Genomic DNA, 21686 nt, shown 5'->3' on the forward strand with positions numbered 1-21686 from the left:
CCAGTTAACTTTAGCTTCTTTCATCTATTCAGCATGAAAGTATACATTACAAGTAGACATTACGCCGATCTGATCGGTGTTATCGGTATCGGCCAATAATTAGCATTTTATGCTGATCAGCTGATCGGCTTTCATGTCATAATTCACCGATCCGATCAATGACGTCATCGATCGGCTCCACACAAGACATATAACTCCGCGTCTTCGTCGCGTATGAATCCAAAAGCTTGTTTATTTTTAGCCTTGTCACGTGTGCTGTGGCGCAGTACTGTAACTGTCTGACGGCCAATAAAGTTTTTTAAAAAGACACGTCGTCAGTGTGGGACTATTTTGCGGTGTCTCAGACAAACAACACGTAAGTTATTTGCAGTTTGTGCACAACTGAAATACGTTGTGGGGAACGTCATCAAAATGCTTCAAAACACAACCGCAGCGTGGGGGGAAAAAAAAAAAAAGTAAAACGGGCAAACTCTGGACAACACCCGTCCATATAGCTGGGTCAGTGAGAAAGTTAGCGCCTATTATTTCTGTCATGTTGTAATGTTGATTTGACCTAAATTTATGTCAGTGGCCAATCCTTGAAAAAAAAAAAGAGAAGATAATTGTCTATATCAAAATGTATCAATAGCCTGTCTGACTTTAATAAATGGATGATGAAGCCCTAATTAGTGTTTCAGAGAAAGGTTACTAATTCCACTTTGTGCATGTAATGGCCAACTTACCAGGGTCAAGCTTCAGAGTCACTCCACTGTGGTTCTCAGTATCAGAGCTCAGGTGGTTGAACAGCATCTTGAGGTCTTGGACACACAGGTACTGCAGCCAATTATTGTCATCACTGTGCTACATACAGTAACTCAATGTCTCTGATAATCATGTAACTACAGTATGTTTGTGATTATTTTCTACAGGGGGCCCCGCTGTCCCGTCTGTTCTTCGGACCTGTCTACTTTGGGACGTCCCGTGTGGAGCGTGTAGTGTTGGCAAACAATGGGCCCCAAGCATGCGACTGGGTCTGCTTACTTCAGGGTTCTGCTGCTGGAACCGAAACTGTAAGTTATGTCCAAATATGACTGGAGTGAATATTGGAATATTTGAGTTGATGATGATGATGATGATGATGATGCTGTGTAGGGAGCAAACCTTGACAAGAGCACAGACGTCGCTTTGCTAGGCAAAATGCAGCGGTGCAGCCCAGGCCCCCGCTGCCCATGTCCAGTGGTGGAGTGTATTCCAAACCAAGGCCGATTGGGACCATATAAAAAAACTACTGTGGCAGTACGCTTCAGCCCAGTTTTCCATAGGTAAACTTACAATTGTGTGTTCGGAAAAATAGTGTTAAAGTCATTAATAAGTTGTAGAGTTTTCAGTATGTTGTCTTCTACTGTACTTCATTATATTAAAGTTGGTCATTAAAAGCACCAGCTGTGCCTTGAGATACGAGTGACTCGATTTAAGAGATTTTTCGAGATGCAAACCGTTTATTCGGGTGATTCTTTTGCTTTGACTTGTGAGCAAAAATCTTCAACGCAATTCAACTCACTTGACAACGAGCAGCACTTTCGCAGATAGAATTTGTTAACAAGTCTTCAAAAAGGGTGTTTCAAGCTGTTTATTGCCACCCCAAGTTGTAGTTTAATGTCAAACTAAATATAAAACAGATTTACATGCTGTCTATTTAAAATAAACAAATAGTCTTTAATGTCTATTTAGCTTAATGCTAGCAAAGAGTACGAAACCTCTTAGACGGGCTAATGAATAGCATCAGTGTTGTGGTGTACAACCCTTTAGGACCAGATATTTGAACACAAGCGATATACCCAGTGAATATAACGATACTAAAAGGCGTATATTCTTTATCTTCTGCGAAGACCGACTAATATAACTGCGGCTTACTGAGCAGCTGTGACCGAATCCTTCATGTGCAATCGCATGTCTTTATTATATTGCCACAGGTGGACATGGCGGGCACACCATAAGGAGCACACAATGTTTGCTGAATTGAAGGAAAAAATTTGAAAAAAGCGCTTTAATTATTTGAATTCTTTTTAATTCTTTGTATTTATATTGTAGTGTGCTATTTTTCTTTTCAAAAACTCATTATACATTTTTTGTCGTATTTTTGGGGAGGAGGCTGGAACAGAATAATGGCATTTGCATTCATTTCAGTGGGGAAAGATGATTTAATTTTGAGTTATGAGCATGATCACCAAGCAAACTAAGCTCATATCACAAGGGACCACTGTATTGGTACTCACAGAAGTTGCTACTTTCCCCACTCAGATTACAAGTCAAGCCTCGATGCCAAGCCAGTCGGCAGGACTACTGCCTTTTTCTGCACCTGGACTTAGTTAGAAGCAAGCATGGCTTCACTCACCGAAATGGTACTCACAAATACACACTTTTCTATATTATATATTTTACCGAATTTCACAGTGAAGACATTGTATAGTTTGATACAGATCTACAATTTGCTTGACACATTCTAGTTGTGTTTGTTGTCGTGTATAAATGCACATCCTCATATTACCCCAATGGTAAAACAATATTTGAATTATTAAAATAAATATTTATTTAAATTTGGTTTAGCATTTTTATGGCTCAATTTTTGAAACGTCATAGTGGAGTGTGGTTGGCACCAGGGCTGCACGATAATTTGAGTGTTGAGGGTCTGCTACAATGTTGCTGTACTGTAATATACAGTGAATTGACAATATGAAATAGATTTTAAATGTTAATGTAAATTATTAAACAATATTAAAAATGACCAGCAGAGGGACCTGTTTGGACATGCTCAAAAGATTAAAAGAATGTACTGCTGCATTTCCTATTTCGCTCTTCAGAATGAAACTAGGCAGCTGCATTAGTGCGTGAGGTGCATTCAGGGACACTGCCTAAATGGGACTGAATGTGTTCTTTTGTAATACAGTACATAATTGTAAAAATACATTGCTAGGAAAATTATTATTTGTATCAGACTGCTTAAGTTAAAACAATGTGATTTGTTAAAATCCATCCATCCATCCATTTTCTGAGCCGCTTATCCTCACTAGGGTTGCGGGCGCGCTGGAGCCTATCCCAGCTGTCATCGGGCAGGAGGCGGGGTACACCCTGAACTGGTTGCCAGCCAATCGCAGGGCACATACAAATAGACAACCATTCGCACTCACAATCATGCCTACGGGCAATTTAGAGTCTCCAATTCATGCATGTTTTTGGGATGTGGGAGGAAACCGGAGTGCCCGGAGAAAACCCACGCAGGCACGGGGAGAACATGCAAACTCCACACAGTCGGGGCCGGGGATTGAACCCGGGTCCTCAGAACTGTGAGGCTGACGCTTCTAACCAGTCAGTCCACCGTGCCGCCATTTGTTAAAATCATTTAAGTTAAATTTTTTCCTCATTAATGTACACAAAGCACCACATATTGACAGAAAAAAAATAATTGTTGAAATCTTTGCTGATTATTAAAAAAGAAAAACTTAAATATCACACAGCCATAAGTATTCAGACCCTTTGCTGTGACACTCATATATTTAACTCGGGTGCTGTCCATTTCTTCTGATCATCCTTAAAATGGTTCTACACGTTCATTGGAGTCGAGCTGTGTTTGATTATACTGATTGGACTTGATTAGGAAAGCCACACGCCTGTCTGTATAAGACCTTACAGCTCACAGTGCATGTCAGAGCAAATGAGAATCATGAGGTCAAAGGAACTGCCTGAAGAGCTCCGAGACAGAATTGTGGCAAGGCACAGATCTATCTGGCCAAGGTTACAAAAAAAATTCTACTGCACTTAAGGTTCCTAAGAGCACAGTGGGCTCCATAATCCTGAAATGGAAGACGTTTGGGACGACCAGACCCTTCCTAGAGCTGGCCACCTGGCCTAACTGAGCAATTGGGGGAGAAGAGCCTTGGTGAGAGAGGTAAAGAAGAACCCAAATATCACTGTGGCTGAGCTCCAGAGATGCAGTCGGGAGATGGGAGAAAGTTCTAGAAAGTCAACCATCACTACAGCCCTCCACCAGTCGGTGCTTTATGGCAGAGTGGCCCGACGGAAGCCTCTCCTCAGTGCAAGGAGTGCATGGAGTTTGCTAAGAAACACCTGAAGGACTACAAGATGGTGAGAAATAAGATTCTCTGGTCTGATGAGACCAAGATAGAAATTGTTGGCCTTAATTCTAAGTGGCATGTGTGGAGAAAACCAGGCACCTGTCCAATACAGTCCCAATAGTGAAGCATGGTGGTGGCAGCATCATGCTGTGTTTTTTTTTTTTTTTTTTTTTTTTTCCCAGCTGCATTGACAGGACGACTGGTTGGAATCGAAGAAAAGATGAATGCGGCCAAGTACAGGAATATCGTGGACGAAAACCATCTCCAGAGTGCTCAGACTGGGCTGAAGGTTCACTTTCAAAAAAAGACAATGACCCTAAGCATACAGCTAAAATACCAAAGGAGTGGCTTCAAAACAACACCGTGACTGTTTTTGAATGGCCCAGCCAGAGCCCTGACTTAAACCCAATTGAGCCTCTCTGGAAAGACCTGAAAATGGCTGCCCACCAACGTTCACCAGCCAACCTGGCAGAACTGGAGAGTATCTGCAAGGAGGAATGGCAGATGATCCCCAAATCCAGGTGTGAAAAACTTGTTGCATCATTCCCAAAAAGACTCATGGCTGTATTGGCTCAAAAGGGTGCTTCTACTAAATACTGAGCAAAGGGTCTGAATACTTATAGCTGTATGATATTTCAGTTTTTCTTTTTAAATAAATCTGAAAAAATTTCAACAATTCATTTTTTTTTCTGCCAATATGGGGTGCTGCGTGTACATTAATGATGGAAAAAAAATAACTTAAATGATTTTAGCAAATGGCTGCAATATAAAAAAAGTGAGAAATATAAGGGGGTCTGAATACTTTCCATACCCACTGTATATACATATACTAGTGTAGACTGAATGGGTAGCAACAATGGGGGGACAAATGCCAGTATTTTTGAGAGTAATAGCCCATCAGCAACATAGTGAAAAAAAAGAACTATGAACTGGTTCGTTTTGGACCGGTGAACTTAGTTCAAAATTTTGAATTATGAACTATGAACTGCACTAATTTTGGAACGATGAATTGAACTTTGAACTAGTTGGCGCAGAAAATGAACTTTCCCAACACTGATCCTGTATTATTTCACATGGCAATATATATAAAAATTGCAATGTCACTTTGTTCCTATATCGTGCAGCCCTAGTTGGCACGTCTGCATCAAAGTTTTGACATTCGGTTTCGATTCTCGGCTCTAGCCTTTTACCTTTGCTTTTGTGGGTGGACAGTTAGGTTTAGTGAAATACCTATTCAATAATATTCTTTTAACTTGTCTCTTGCCAGGTAACAGCACTGTCGAGTTGGCAGTGACAGGCACCGGGTTGCCTGTGGCTCTGCTTCCAAGTCCCTCAGATAGATTCGACTTTTCCACCTGTGAGGTGGGCCAGCGTGGGGAGCACCTCTGCGTGCTACAGAATCTCAGCCCGCATCTTCCTATCAACTTTCGCTTCCGTAAGTTGGCGCATTTTGGCGCTCAGCCCTCCTCCGGCACTATCACTCCTGGACAGTGTCAGGTGAGACCACCGCTTTTTTTGTTTACATCAGGGTTTCCCAACCTTTAAAGACCTTTTCATGATAGACAACCAGGGTTTTCTCAATCACTCGGCCTTGGTCAAATTACATGGTAGGGTTTGTTTACTCATGGTGCAATCAGAGTTTGCTTGAGCTTTGTCGCACGGAAGTATGTGTGATGTCATGGTGAAAAGGTCTATTGTGCCAAGGCTCATATTTAACTGTAGAAAAATCTCATGGCACAACACCAAACAAGAATGTCACACCAAATGTATATAATGAAATAATGATGATGTCGTTTCAGTGTGAAATCTGGGCCCCATGCCTTCTGTTGTATGAATCTCAACGGATGGATAGACAAGTTGATAATGTGTCTTTTCCATCTAGTGGAAGAGCATTTAATTGTGCTACGTTACTGTACATCACTTACACAAATATATGACCAAAGATGTACTGTATTTGTAAAAAAATATAGAATTTGCAGATCAATTTATTGAATTTAATAATCACATTTGATGCTCTGTCACGGGAGCACACTTATGTGCCATGACACAGTGGTTGGGAATCACTGGTACACTGCACATAGTAGTGCAATGCAGTGGGGCAATAGCGTTCTGTCTGTTGTTTCCTCAGGACATAGTTTTGTATTTCAATGCACGGCAGCAGGGCAAATTCCAAGTGTGCCAGAAACTTGATGTTTTAGGATACGTCGCTCGCCAGAGGGCTAACGGCACCAGTGACGATGACGCCGAACTAAGGCTTGGCAGCTTCTACACAATCTCACTACACTTAACAGCCATCTGCAAAATTGAGATGACACCTCCTTCTCCAAAATTAAATCCTGGTAAATATTACTAACTCCTCAAGTGCTCACGTTGAAAAAGTGAACAAAAGCATTCAGTCCATGCCTTCGCCAGCCTCGAAAGATTTGCTATGGCTATGATCTAGGACAGTGGTTCTCAACCTGTGGACCGCGAGTCCTAACTTGAGGGGTCATACATAAAATATTATCCACCCAGCCAGCCTTTTCTACACAACTTATTCCCTTCAGGGTTGCGGGGAGGAGCTTAACCTCTGTGATTTTCTGTGAAAGGCGGACTACACCTTGACTTCGCCAGTCAATCACACATTGAGATAGACAACCATTCACACTCGCGTTGGCACCATCACTGAGTGTGAACTGAAACCACGCTGCCTGTACACCACCCATGGCTGAAAATAGATTGTTACAATGGTCATCATTTAAAAAAAAGTGCATACCTATACATAGGGACCGGCGTGGGCACATATAGACAAACAATTCACACTCACATCCACATCTATGGACAATTAGAGTATCCAATTAACCTACCATTCATGGTTTTTTTTGGAATGTGGGAGGAAACCGGAGTACCCAGAGAAAATCCACACAGGCGAGGGCGGATTTGAAACCCGGTCCTCAGAACTGTGAGGCAGATGTACTACCCAGTCGTCCACCATTCCTGGCTGCTTAAAATCTCATATATGATTGTGACATTGCGCATGAATCTGAAATCCCTGCATGCACGCAGCATTTCTAGTTCTCTCTCATGCTCTTTTCTCATGTAGAGTTGTACAGGTGGGGCAAGTCGACCTCAGCAAAATATTTTTGGCTTGGAAGCACATACCTTCGGTCACAAGTCTCCAACCTGTGGATAAAGCTCTCATTTTGCAATAAATAACCGGGAACCATGTGTTGGGCAATGTTCAACTCAATGGATTCTGTGGTTGCCTTCAACCAGGCTCCCTATCTTGTCATGTGCAAAACAGAGTGAAAATGATTCCGCTCTGTTTGTTAACAGGAATTAAAGTAGCTTGTTTACTTCTTTAAAAAAAAAAAGTTGCTTATTGGGGTCGCTAAATATAGTGAACAAATCATTAAGTTGGCAACACTGACTGTGCTTTTGTAAACTAGCTCCCAACAGTTAGCAGGCATGTTGCTAGTGGAAAAGGTGTACGTCAGGACAGGTCATGAATATTTAAGTTAAAATGATAAATAATAAGGCACTTAGGAGTACATTTATGGGTAATTATGCTTTGTTGGCATTAGAATTATGAGGGGGTCCTTGAAAAAATGTCTCCCTTGTAAGGGTCCCTGGAACCAACCATTCTTCTTAACAAAATAGATGTGTTATTCAGACTTGTACTTTGTTCTGAATTTATGGGCGCAAAGTGAATTTAATTTTCATTTTAAGCATCCGAACATGTCAGTTTGGATTTTCTGTTTTCCTTGCAGTATATATCAGTGTCAAATCAAATGTTTACACTTTTTATCCTTCTCTTTGCAAATTTTGGAACTTGGCACAAATAAGATTTTTTTTTTCCGTTCAGCCCATCATAAAGCCTACGGATTGTTTTCATAATTTCACCATATTCACCCGAATCGTTAATTAAAACATATGTTTTTTATATATAAACTATAATATATATATATATATATATATTTTATTTTTATTTTATTTTATTTTTTATTTTATTTTATTTTTTATTTTTTTTAAGGTATTACACCAGTAGTAAGCAATCCTACTGGTTTACGTCCTCACGTTCCATACAAAGAATTGGCCTGCTGCTACGGGATGGTGCGTGCTGCCGTGGTCAGCGCTCGTAAGACAACGTTCCACATGCAACACAGGAAGACTGGTCAAAGTTCAGGTGGTGAGGAATTTCTGGCTATGCCAAATGACCGAGCCACGAGCATCCGACCAGCCTCACCACAAACACAGTTTAGGTAAGGTTTAAAAGGAAATACTGTACACACATTCCAAAAAAAAGATGACAAGAACAGGGCATGTTGTCATCTTTTACTCTATGCAGGACCATCTTCACCGGAGTACACCGATACAGTTATGTGGATCCTGAATATGGCCTCACTTGGAAGGAAGCGGAACAAAGACGACTACATAGACAGAGTTACACCGACTTCATCAGGCAACTCAGACAAACACGCCTGCAGAAGATCAAGACAAAGTAAAAATCTAAAAACATCCTTACTCTTGGCCCAATGGTAAAAAATGTAAGAATATGTGTTGAAAAGTTATCTCTCTTAATGTTTGGTTACTAGACTAGAAGAACAAGGGGACAATTTTGGGATTATATCCGCTCAACGCCTTGTACCACCTAAGATTCTCCTTGGTGACCTGAAGCCCACTCAGAAGCCAAATAGTGGGTTGAAGTATGCTTCCTGTGGTCAGCGCAAGGGCAAGACCCCCAGCGCCAGGCGGGTCAGCTGCACGATGCACAGAACAGTCAATCAATTCGACAGTGTATTTTATATGACAAAAATTGAAGGTCCCATGCCATTAAGTCTTTAAAAAAATTCATACATAATCTTTGATGTCATTTTATCTGCTTTGCAAGATAATTTAGGATGATAATGCCCAGGATGCTCTCTTCCAAGCTATTCTAGTTGGTCCAAAATCCCTGGCAGTTGAAATGATCAGATCTTTCACAATATTTGATATGCGAATTAGCTTTGCTCTGATTGGATCGCTAATATTTTTAACTTAAATCTAGAAAAAAGGGCAGCACGGTGAAAGACTGGTTAGACAGTCTGCCGCACAGTTCTGAGGACCAGGGTTCAATTCCCGGGCCCGCCTGTGTGGAGTTTGCATGTTCTACCCGTGCCTGCGTGTGTTTTCTCCGGGGACTCCGGTTTTCTCCCACATCCCAAAAACATGCATGGTAGGTTGATTAAAGACTCTAAATTGACCGAAGGTGTGAATGTGAGTGCGAATGGTTGTTTGTTTATATGTGCCCTGCACTTCCATTTACTTGAACATAACTGGCGTGCGGCAATCATCACTGTTGCGCATTGTGTCAACAATGCTATTTCATCCACAGTTACATTATAAATTATAAATATAGTTAAGTGTTGTTGTAAAACCCAACACATGTACACTTTAGACTGTATTTGTATGGCTTGGAGGCGACTGGGACTCGCTCACTTAAAACCCGGAAATGCTGTGTTGCCGTTCAGCGAAGTTGAGTAGGTGTGCACCAACCACAAAGTGGGCAGGTACACAAATAATTAGTAACTATCTAATTAACAAACACATGGAAAATCTGATCTGGTTGTTTTGCAAGCCTTTTGCCGTTTATTGGCTTTTGCATTTAATCGAAAAACTGTATATATGTCAACCTTAAACCATGTCACAGACTCATTTTGACCTATGTTGTGCATAAAACAGTAGAAAAATTTGGATGTGGATGGCATGGGACCTTTAAAAAGTACTTCATTCGTCACATCCACAGTGACATTTGCTGTTTGCATTTAACCTATACCTGAGTAACATTGAGCTGCAACCGTGTAGCGGTTACCACATCTTCCTCACAGTCTGGAGATCTGGGTTTGACCGGCAAGCTGTGTGGAGTTTGAATGTTCTCTCCCCGTGTTTGTACGTTGTTTCTCAAGATTTCACCCACATTCGAAACACATGCTTCACAGATTACGTGAAGACTGCTGTGAGTCTGAATGAGTGTTTGTCTACTGTATACGTACCGTACCAGAGCTGCCAAATGTTGCAGAACATCCGTATTTTGTTAAGGAAATCACTGTATTTTTGTTACGCTGACTCGTTACGGCCGTAAAACTGATTGTTACGGATCCGACGTTACAGGCCAGTTCGGTGCCGTCTCCGGCCACCATGACAAAAATGAGAATTTGATGAAATCAACACTGTATTGTTTAAAAAAAAAGAAAACAACCTGGTTGGGGCACGGTATTTTAACATGTCACTCTGGGAGTCCTGTGAAGAGTTATCTGGGAGTATGGGGTGGACCCCTTTAATACGAGCTGTTCGATCCCTGTATGACTGCCAGCCAATCGCAGGGCACATATAAACAAACAACCATTCGCGCACACATTTACACTTACGGGCAATTTAGAGTCTTCAATCAACCCACCATACATTTTTTTGGGATGTGGGAGGAAACCGGAATGCCCGGAGAAAACCCACGCAGGCACGGGGAGAACATGCAAACTCCACATAGGCGGGGCCAGGATTTGAACCCCGGTACTCAGAACTGTGAGGCAGATGTGCTAACCAGTCGTCCACTGTGCCACCCTATTATTATTATTATTATTTTTATCTAGAGCTCAGTGGATTCACATGCAGTTCCAGCTACTAGCCAGGAGATAGCAGACTGTGACAGGACTTTGACACCGCAGGAGCTTTACCAGGTTATCATAGGTCAGTTTTTCAATATACAGGTATTTCCATGCATAGTTAAATATTTGGAATTTGTATTCCTCTAAAAATGTAAAATTTGTCTTATTTCCCACAAGGCCCAATATTTGTGGACTTTGGTGAGGTGTGTTTACAGTCAGTGTGTGAGCAGAAGGTGGAGCTGATCAATCCCCTGCCAATGTTTGTGTGCGTCCAGTTTGAGGTGGACTGCTCTGAGCTGCAGGGCTCATCTCCCCTTTCTCACGTGCTTCCACCTGTTTCCCACAATGCAGTAACCCTGACGTTTCAAAGCAACAAGCTGGGTCACTTCTACAGGTTAGAATAGGAAGTTGCGCTGCATCTACTTTATTTCTAACCACACCAGTCTTGTTTAAATATATTTTTTGATCTACAGACCTGTGTCTTACACAGTGAATCAACAACATCCTGGACAGATTCTGGTCAAGGCCCAGGTTGTCCGAAATTACCTGGAATTATCCACCTCCCTGCTGATACTTGTTCCCAACACAAACCTACTTGCCTCATCAGGCTACCGAAGCTCAGTTACCCTTCGGAACACGCGTAATCAGACAGCAGAATTCATATGGCGCCCGATTGTTCCAGAGAGTGGCATCCTCTTCTCTATTCGACCAGCCACAGGTTCTGACAGTGTTCATATTGCTGTGGCGGGTGTACATTTGTCATCAGGACCTTTAGTGGGGACTAATCTAACTTGTATCCAATTTTTAATACCACCACTATCACATCACAATTATATAAACTGTCAAGACTATATCAAAACACAATATAGCAGCCATCTGCAACTGTGCCACATACATCATTTGGAGGAGTTAAGAATTAATAATGATCACACACACACACACACACACGCATGCGCGCTCTCAAAACTGGGGATGTGGCAGAATTAACCAATCACATTCTAACTCATGTTAAATTAACCCCAAATAAAATTCAGCTGTTCTATCCGCTCTATAAACCCCAATTCCAATGAAGTTGGGATGTTGTGTAAGACATAAACGTAATGTAATGATTTACAAATCCTGCTCAACCTATGTTTAATTGAACACATTGGAAACATAAGCCTATTTAATGTTCAGACTGATAGTTTGTTTTGCAAATTTTCTCCGTCCATCCATCCATTTTCTTCCACTTATCCGAGGTCGGGCCGCAGGAACAGTAGCTTTAGCAGGGACGCCCAGACTTCCTTCTCCTCCAGCTCTCCCGGGGGGATCCCGAGGCGTTCCTAGGCCAGCCGGGAGACATAGTCTCTCCAACGTGTCCTTGGTCGTCCCTGGCGTCTCCTCCCGGTGGGACGTGCCCGGAACACCTCACCAGGGAGGCGCCCAGGAGGCATTCTAATCACATGCCCGAGCCAACTCATTTGGCTCCTCTCAATGTGGAGGAGTAGGGGCTCTACTCTGAGTCCCTTCCGGATGACCGAGCTTCTCACTCTATCTCTAAAGGAGCGCCCAGACACCCTATGGAGGAAACTCGTTTCGACCGCTTGTATCCGGGATCTTGTTTTTTCAGTCACGACCTACGTGACCATAGGTGAGGGGTAGGAACATAGATTGACTGGTAAATTGAGAGCTTTGCTTTGCTTAGCTCCTTCTTCACCACAACGGACCGATAAAAAGTCTGCATCACTTCAGACGCTGCACCGATCCGCCTGTCGATTGCTCGTTCCATTCTTCCCTCACCCGTGAACCCCAAGATACTTGAACTCCTCAATTTGGGGCAGGATCTCATCCCCGACCTGGAGAGGCCACTCCATCCTTTTCCGACTGAGGACCATGGTCTCAGATTTGGAGGAGCTGATTTTCATCCCACCCGCTTCACACTTGAAGAAAACTGTTCCAGTGAGTGTTGGAGATCACGGCTTGATGAAACCAACAGAACCACATCATCTTAATAAAGCAGAGATGCAATACTGAGGCCACCAAACCCAACCCCCTCTACGCCTCGGCTATGCCTAGATATTCTGTCCATAAAAGTAATGAACAGAATCGATTCTGTGACTAAAGGCAGCCTTGGCGGAGTCCAACCCTCGCCGGAAACAAGTCGGACTTACTGCCGGCAATGCGGACCAAACTCTGACACTGGTTGTACAGAGACAGCCCGTATCAGTGGTGTTCGGTACCCCATACTCCCAAAGCACCCTCCACAGGACTCCCTGAAGGACACGGTCGAACGCCTTCTCCAAGTCCACAAAACACATGTATACTGGTTGGGCGAACTCCCATGCACCCTTGAGGACCCTACTGAGAGTGTAGAGCTGGTCCACTGTTCCACGGCCAGGACGAAAACCACACTGCTCCTCCTGATTCTGAGATTCGACTCCCCGACGGACCCTCCTCTCCAGCACCCCTGATTAGACCTTACAAGGGAGGCTGAGGAGTGTGATCCCCGTGTAGTTGGTCCCCCTTCTTTAAAAGTGGGACCACCACCCCAGTCTGCCAGTCTAGAGCACTGTCCCCGATGTCCACGCAATGTTGCAGAGGCGTGTCAACCAGAACAGCCCTACATCATCCAGAGCCTTGAGGAACTCGGGGCGAATCTCATCCACCCCCGGGGCCTTGCCACCGAGGAGCTTTTTAACCACCTCGGTGACCTCATCCTCAGAGATACGAGAGCCCGCCTCAGAGACCCCAGACTCTGCTACCTCATGGGAAGCTGTGTCGGTAGAATTGAGGAGGTCTTCGAAGTATTCTCCCCACTCACTCACAACATCCTGAGTCGAGGTCAGCAGCGCCCCTACCCCAGTGTTGATGGTGTACCGCTTCCCCCTCCTGAGACGCCGGATGGTGGACCAGAATTTCCTCGAAGCCGTCCGGAAGTCGTTCTCCATGGCCTCACCGAACTCCTCCCACTTCAGCGACCACCAAAGCTGCATTTCACTTGGCCAGCCGGTACCCATCAGCTGCCTCAAGAGTCCCACAGAACAAAAAGGTCTGATAGGACTCCTCCTTCAGCTTGATGGCATCCCTCACCGTTGGTATCCACCAACGGGTTCTGGGATTGGCCCCTCGATAGGCACCGACCACCTTACGGCCACAGCTGCGGTTGGACGCCTTAGCCTCTCCTGGAACATGAGCAAATTTTCACACTTTTTGAATTTCATGCCTGCAACACGTTCCAAAAAAGCTGGGACGGGGGCATGTTTACCACTTTGTTACTTCAGCTTTTCTTTTAACAACACTCAGTAAGCGTTTGGGAACTGAGGACACTAATTGTTGAAGCTTTGTAGGTGGAATAATTTCCCATTCTTGCTTGATGTACAACTTCAGTCGCTCAGCAGTCAGGGGTTTCTGTTGTTGTATTTGTGCTTCATAATGCACTGCACATTGACATTCACGGGCATTAAGTGTGGGTTTTCAGCTGTGTAGTTAAGTGCAGAGATTTCTCCAGATATTCTGAAACTTTTGATGATATCATGGACCGTAGATGATAAACTCCCCAAATTCATTGAAATTGTACATTGAGAAACATTGTCCTTAAACTGTTGGACGACAGTATTTACTTACACAGTTGCTCACAAAGTGGTGAACCTTGCCCCATCTTTGCTTGGGAACAACTGAGCCCTTTTATACTCAATCATGACACTCACTTGTTTCTACTTAACCTGTTCACCTGCGGAATGTTCCAAACAGATGTTTTTTTTTGAGCATTCTTCCACTTTCCCATTCTTTTGTTGCCCCTGTCCCAGCTTTTTTGAAACGTGTTGTTGCAGTTATAAAATTCAAAATAGAATATTTATAGCATATTTGCAAAATAACAATAACATTCAATAGTTTGAAGTTTGAATATCTTGTATTTCTGATTCCATTGAATATAGGTTGAAAAGGATTCATAAATCATTGTCTTCTGTTTTTATTTGTTTTACGCAATGTCCTAACTTCATTGAAATTGGGGTTTAAAAGCAGTGAAGCAAAAAGAAACACTGAAATTAGAACAGCCTGTTGGTAATGACTTAATACAATTTGATGGTACAAATATAAGAATTTAGGTTTCAAACATAGGTCGTGTTTCTGATAGTGTTTAAGCCAGCAGAAAACGCCTTGCTGTCCCTGACCGTTCACCACTGCCATATTGGTTTTATGCGGTTATTATTATATGGTTATTATTTTTTATAATCTTACCTTATTTTAAGTGGACTGGAGCCAATTAATCTGTTCCTTCCCTCAGGTACAGTGGAGCCATTCAGCGAACTGGATTGTGAGGTGGTGTGGCATGCCTCTTTCTCATCCCCGCAAGAAGGAGACTTTGACCTGTATGTCATTGATGGCAACATACAACGCCTGCACTGCATTGCTAAGGTGTCTCATGAAAACTGTCCTCATCAGAATCAGAATCTGAATCAGAATAATCCTTATTTTGCAAAGTATGTCACCCATATGTCAACCCACGCAAGGAATTTGTCACCGGTAGTTGGAGCCTCTCTAGTACGACAACATACAGTCAATTGACAGAGAACACTTTTGAGACATAAAGACGTTGAGAAAAACAGTCACTGAGCAATAAAAGGTTGCTAGTAATCTGGTAATGCCGGTACAATTTTTTAATTTTTTTAACAATTGATGCAGCGTCCTCTAGGAATTAGAGCAGTCTGAAATGACTAAAGAACAATAGTCCGGTGCAATGACCACTGTGCAAAGGGCGCTGAGACTTTAAGAAATGTATGCAGTTTAAAGTGACTAGTAGTGCGATAATCTGGGATAATGTCAATTGTACAAATGTTGCAGATACTACTCAGTCGATTGTGCTAATGGTGCAGATGCTACTCAGGCACATGAGTGGCCAGTATTGGTCAACAACATAGCAGAAACACTCAATTTTAGGAAATATACATCAGGGTCTGGTACCACTTAATAAAAAAATAATGGACTTCTCGGCATTTACATTTTTAGGAGTTAATTTAGTTTGTAAAACATAAAAACCTGAGTAATTGGAATTTAAGTACAGTACATTGGTGCCATGAGATACGAGTGACCCAACTTATGAGCATTTGTAGACAGGCTTTTTTGCTTTAATTTGCAAGCAAGATTTTTTAATTCGAGCGCGAGTGAACCCCGCCTCCTGCCCGATGATAGCTGGGATAGGCTCCAGCACTCCCGCAACGCTTGTGAGGATAAGCTGCTCAGAAAATGGATGGATGGTCATTATCCTCTTACAGTCACAGTAAAAATTGTAAAAATTGGTGAAATAAAGTCCGTGGTAGACTCCCTAATGTTTAGCAAGTCTTTCCTTGTGTAAGTGAGTCGCGTAATGTCACCAAAGATGAATGAAAAATACAAAATCATAGACAGTAATAGAGAGGACGTAACCGAGGCTATCACACGGTTAGGCGCCATCTAAATCTTTTTTTTGTATCCCCTCAGGTTGGATCCACATGCATCCGACCAGCAGAGAACCGGCTGATGTTTGAATCTGTGCCTCTCAACATACCCTCTATCAGAAATATAATCTTACACAATAATAGCCAGAACCATGCTTACTATCGAGTAAGACCACCATCATACGTTTTTTGGCATAGGTTACCATCCACAGAGAGACAGCAAATGATTTGTCTGCTACAGGTGCTTGATGTGTGCCCTCTGCCGTGCATGGTGGTCATCCCGTGCGAGGGAGTGGTGCCCAGTCGAGGGAAAACTGTCCTAAAGATTCACTTCAACCCTGACTCTGTCATCAAGTTTGACACCAGGGTTGCGGTAAGATAGTTTGAGTAGCAATTGAGCCAAAAGTGATCAATGCGTCAAAGTCCATAAATGTGTTTATTACAGATAGCTGTGAAGAACGTGAAGTCCATTGAGATCCGAGTCGGTGGATCGGTGGAGCCTCCTAATGTTGACATCAGTGTGGTGAGCCTGGCGACGAGTTGACAAGTGTAATTTGGCGGTTTGTTGATCAGATGCTCTTCCGTGAGTGAAAATTCAATCACAGCTTTTAGTGTCTTTGTTTTTTTTTTGAGGTTCGGGGCTTCTGCAACCACTAGCCACTAGCAACGAGTGATGCGTTTGTACTATGCCTAGGGTTGGGCATCGTTTGAATTTGAGCGTTTCCGGTACTGATTCCGGTTCCAAACGATTCTCGATTCTGATTCTTTTCGGGGGCTGGGTCAAAAAAGTTTGCATAGTTTAAATAAAGGGATAATTTGGACACCCTTTATTATGAGCATCCATTTTCTTAGCAGCCCGCAGAATAGACTAAAATTAACATTTGACTCGGGGTTCTTTATAATCAGTATCACTATCAAACCTATGAACTAAAAGGTAATGTGTGTGGAACTAAGCCAATTGACTTAATATTTATTTATTAATGTTTCAGCTAAAGCACGTCTTCGTGCGAGTTCTTCTTCTTCGTTGGCTTTCGCCACTTTTTTCGCCGGAGGACTAGGCATCGAAACTGGGAACCAACATTTTTTAATTTGAATGATTCCGGGAGAACCAGAACGTTAGTCTCGATTCTTGATGCCCAAGCCTAACTGTGCCGAAGTTTCGGGTCATGTATTGGGTAAAACCAGAAATGTGTGTTGCGGTGTGTTTTGTTAGGTCCATGGGTCTCCAACCTTTTCCTCAGAAAGCTGCATATAGAAAAATCCAACGATGCAAGTGCTACTTTGGCATTCCTCACTCTTAATTTGTTAAACACACCAACAAAACAATCCATGAAAGATATGATAAGCGATTATGTATTGTTTATACTGTATAGAGATTTATTAAAAAATGTTACATCACAGCTGTCTGTTAAAGTTGATGAGGCAAATAGTTAAGTATCAGTCACGATTTTGGGGTGAACAGGTGCCCTGTGTTCCGTTAAGATTGATCTTCCCCAGAAGATTTCCACATTCAGAACAAAAACAAGAGCAATATGTAGCAAGCTGACAATTTTTATAGCAGTTACTTGAGGATCCTTAATGTGATATGATATGTTCACAAGTCGCACCTTGACATAAAGTAGAAAATAGGGAAAACAAATTTTGCTTCTGAAATGCAATCTCTGAAATCTCTTTATTCACTGTTGAATTATGAACATAAATGTTGGTACTATTTTAGTTGTAAATAGATCTGGTTAGAGCCGTCAGCCTCACAGTTCTGAGGACCCGGGTTCAATCCCCGGCCCCGCCTGTGTGGAGTTTGCATGTTCTCCCCGTTCCTGCGTGGGTTTTCTCCGGGCACTCCGGTTTCCTCCCACATCCCAAAAACATGCATTAATTGGAGACTCTAAATTGCCCGTAGGCATGACTGTGAGTGCGAATGGTTCCTTGTTTCTGTGCGCCCTGCGATTGGCTGGCAACCAGTTCAGGGTGTACCCCGCCTCCTGCCCGATGACAGCTGGGACAGGCTCCAGCACGCCCCCGACCCTAGTGAGGAGAAGCGGCTCAGAAAATGGATGGATGGATAGATTATTTGCATGTTTGTATATCTGGATAAGCTCTAAATAAAACCACGGTATAATTAGTAGTAGTCGTAGTTGTCAGGAGCGTCATACCTAGGTGGCATGTGTTGCAACCCCAAAGTCTTCAACTCACACACTTTTCGCTCGACCCTCATGCCCCCCCCCCCCTTTTTTTAATTTTATTTAAAAGAGTGTTGTCGGCCTTTTCAAATATTTTTTATATATCCCAAGGGCTGATAGAAAATGGACAGCAGGCTGCAAATGGCCTCCCATAATTTGGACACCCCTGGTTTAGGTGACATGACGTCACACTGCGTTAGGTTTGTTTGCAAGAAATAGTTACAAAACCAAAAATAAATAAAAACAAAATAGAAAATTATAGTTTCACTTGCATGCACGTGTGGCAGTTACAAAGCTCATCTGCCACCCCACGTTCAGTCTAATCAAGCGAAAGAAAAAGATACTTTGGTTGTACTCTTGATGGAACTGTAGCGTACGTGAAGCACCACGAAGCTTCAGCTTGAGTGAACCAGTTGAATGGAAAGTTAAATCAATGCTCCATATTGTCGTCATGGTAACATAAATCCTACCTGTGCTGGCGCACTACACAGTAGAAAAGGGCAGGATTACCCACTGCTAATCCTATTATATTTATTGTATGCAAATGAACCACTTCTAATAGGATTAGCAGTCGTTCATTTGCATGAGACAGTCCAGCCCCCTCAAAACAGACAGAAAAAGAGGAGGAAAAGTGTAGTTTATTATTATTTTTTTTTTAAATCCTTCGGGTGTTTTGACTCAAGCATGTCACACAAGTTTTTAACACACAGGAATTGTTTTAATTTGTGGAAAAACATTTCTTCAACAAATACATTTGTAACAAAAAGACAGGTCTCCAAGTTATGCAACATTATGCTGTCATGTGACCTTCATGATAACAGAATAACAACTTCAATCAATCATTTGTATATAATAACAATCATGTATGCATGAATTTTTGTTACTCCTGTATTTGCTGAGGATCTATAATGCTATACAACACAATCGCTACATTGACTAGTCTAAGTTGTAGTTATACAATATATTGTCCCTTGGGAAGATGTACTAAAATTGTTGGGTACTTTTGTGAGATACTCTACAGCATATGGGCATGATAGCATTGCTAAAACAACAAATCAAATAGAACCTATGACCTTTGCATGTTACAGTGCTGTACTTTGTCTTTTAAGGTGCCATATTTTACCAAACCAACTTTTTCTATTATTTGGGATGTAATATTGGCTCTATGGTGCCTCAGTAAACGTGTGAGATATGAATTAAAATTGTCCACACATTCCTGAGTTCCAGACATTCTTTTCTGCCGAGATGCCTGACGGGCCATTCGAATTTCTCGAGCTTATTGACTCACCAGCAAAGATCTTCACTTTCCGCTCCCGAGCCAGCTCTGTCAACATAACGAACATGTGTGCTCTCACAAGTGGGTCTTTTACATGGAGGCAATCAATTAGATGAAAGGGGGCGGTCTTAATCAAATATGGACAAAGCGGTTACAAAACGGTCAAAAGGAAGTAGCTGTCAGAGGGGCTTTTTCTGGACACTTGTATGAGAAAGGTGTTTTTGAAATGAAATTGACACTTTTATATTAAGTCCATGTTAGAGAGTCACTCTATGGAGGTCTAACTATCCAACCCTGTTTGATTTACTCCTTAGGCCCTCTTCCATTTCTACGGCGTCCATATTGGTTCTGAGAGAGCGGTACCCTTCACAGTGATCAACCGCTCACCAGCTGCTGCTCGGCTCACCTTTGACCTGTCGCAATATCCAGACTTCACACTGTGGCTTCCTCAGCCTGCTGCAAGTATGCTAACATGCACACGATTATACACTCGGTCATTAAATGTTTTTGTGTGCAATTTCTATCAATCTTTTATGAAAATATTTCCCAAGAAGACAGTAATCCAATTGCGAGGGTTCTGGAGGTCCAGGGCCACCAAACAGTCAACTGCGCTCTTGTCTTCTCCCCTACCGAAGTAAGAAGCTCAGAAAATGTACAGTACAGTGGTGACTTGAGATACAAGTGACGTTACTTGCGGGTTTTTTAAGATACGAGCCGTCGTTAAGACACATTTTTTGCTCTGACTTGCAAGCGCAAACTTAAGATACGAGCGCTGTATGGTGGCAGTAAAGGCAACTTACTTCACAACAGGCAGCAGTTTGGCAGAGTAATTCAAATAGAAAAGAAGCTTCAAGCTGTTAAATCCCACTCACAGTTGAAGTTTACTCTCAAACTAAACATAAAACAAGGAGAATTTATACGTGTATTTAAATGAGGCACATAGCTTAGCCTTTAGGTTCACTAGCTTAATCCTAAGGCTAAAACATAATGGGAAATGCCATGCATGTGCTAACAAATAGCATCTATATGGCAGTGTTATAACCCTTTATGCAACGGATATGTCAACTCAAATGATGGAGCAACACAACAGATAAGACAGATAATATAAAAATACTAAGAGGCATATATTCATTATCCTCTGCCTTGAACAACTAATTAATATTAGTCTGAGGAGTTGTGATCTCTCCTCTGTCTCCATGTATATCCGTATGTCTGTTTATTCTGTCCCCAGGTGACCAAAGTGCATACACCAGAAGGAGCAGCATAATGATTATTGAAATGAAGCAAAAAGTGTGAAAAAAACGGTTTAATTATTTACATGCTATTTAATTATGTTAAATAATTTTAATTAATATTGTTAGAATTATGTTTTTAGAAAGTACAATACAGTGGAACCTCAGGTTACGAGCTTATTTGGTTCCGTGACCCCCTTTGTAACCTGAAATGTTCTTAACCCGAGGTAATGTTTACCAATGAATTGCAATTATTGTTCCAGCCCCAAAATTAAAATTACTTTTTTAAAATCAGTGTGTGGTTAAAAATAAATATAGTGCAATATAAAAAACAAGTGAAAACACTATTTTAAAGAAATAAAACACGAAATAAATATGATTAGTTTATTGCTCATTACCTTTAACTAATGAGGGGAAAAGGGAGGAGGACTACAGCTCCTCACTGAAGAAGAGCCTTCTTTCATAATAATGGGGAGATTGTGATGTAGGTGTTTCTTTTTCTTTTGTCTGTTTCTTCTCTAATTCACTGGTTGATTTTGGCACAACAAACAACAACTTTTATTTTTCTGTTAAAAAAAACCTGAAACGGTGACGTCATATTTAAAACATTAATTCCTCTGTTGGCCAATTCGCTGCACATTTCTTTTGATAGTTTTTTTTGTATTTGCCTCACTCACGCTACCACCGGCGAGCGCTTTCTCAGTTTTGTCAATCTAATAAAGAACCAAAAAAAAAAAAAAGCTAGAGTGCCTACCTTACTTGCATTGCGTGATGCACAGTCAGTGACGGTTGCTCAACGCAGATCTTTCTGCTCATCTATGAAAAGTGCTTCCTAACCCTATTATTATACAT

General features: G+C 42.1%; 1 protein-coding gene across 1 annotated transcript in view; it reads left to right on the top strand.

The window, feature by feature from the left end:
* Positions 1–21686, top strand: part of LOC133413968 (cilia- and flagella-associated protein 47-like) — a 72175-nt gene that overhangs the window by 3248 nt on the left and 47241 nt on the right. The window contains exons 5-22 of the mRNA XM_061698937.1: positions 726–810; positions 909–1049; positions 1132–1301; positions 2281–2381; positions 5380–5609; positions 6241–6451; positions 8125–8353; positions 8440–8592; positions 8687–8846; positions 10718–10814; positions 10910–11126; positions 11206–11450; positions 14997–15127; positions 16190–16312; positions 16388–16519; positions 16592–16669; positions 19917–20064; positions 20154–20236. Of these exons, the coding sequence (XP_061554921.1) occupies positions 726–810; positions 909–1049; positions 1132–1301; positions 2281–2381; positions 5380–5609; positions 6241–6451; positions 8125–8353; positions 8440–8592; positions 8687–8846; positions 10718–10814; positions 10910–11126; positions 11206–11450; positions 14997–15127; positions 16190–16312; positions 16388–16519; positions 16592–16669; positions 19917–20064; positions 20154–20236 (2734 nt within the window). The remainder of the gene's footprint in view (positions 1–725; positions 811–908; positions 1050–1131; positions 1302–2280; positions 2382–5379; positions 5610–6240; positions 6452–8124; positions 8354–8439; positions 8593–8686; positions 8847–10717; positions 10815–10909; positions 11127–11205; positions 11451–14996; positions 15128–16189; positions 16313–16387; positions 16520–16591; positions 16670–19916; positions 20065–20153; positions 20237–21686) is intronic.

The sequence above is a fragment of the Phycodurus eques genome, chromosome 1, assembly GCF_024500275.1.
Source record: "Phycodurus eques isolate BA_2022a chromosome 1, UOR_Pequ_1.1, whole genome shotgun sequence".
Taxonomy (NCBI): domain Eukaryota; kingdom Metazoa; phylum Chordata; class Actinopteri; order Syngnathiformes; family Syngnathidae; genus Phycodurus; species Phycodurus eques.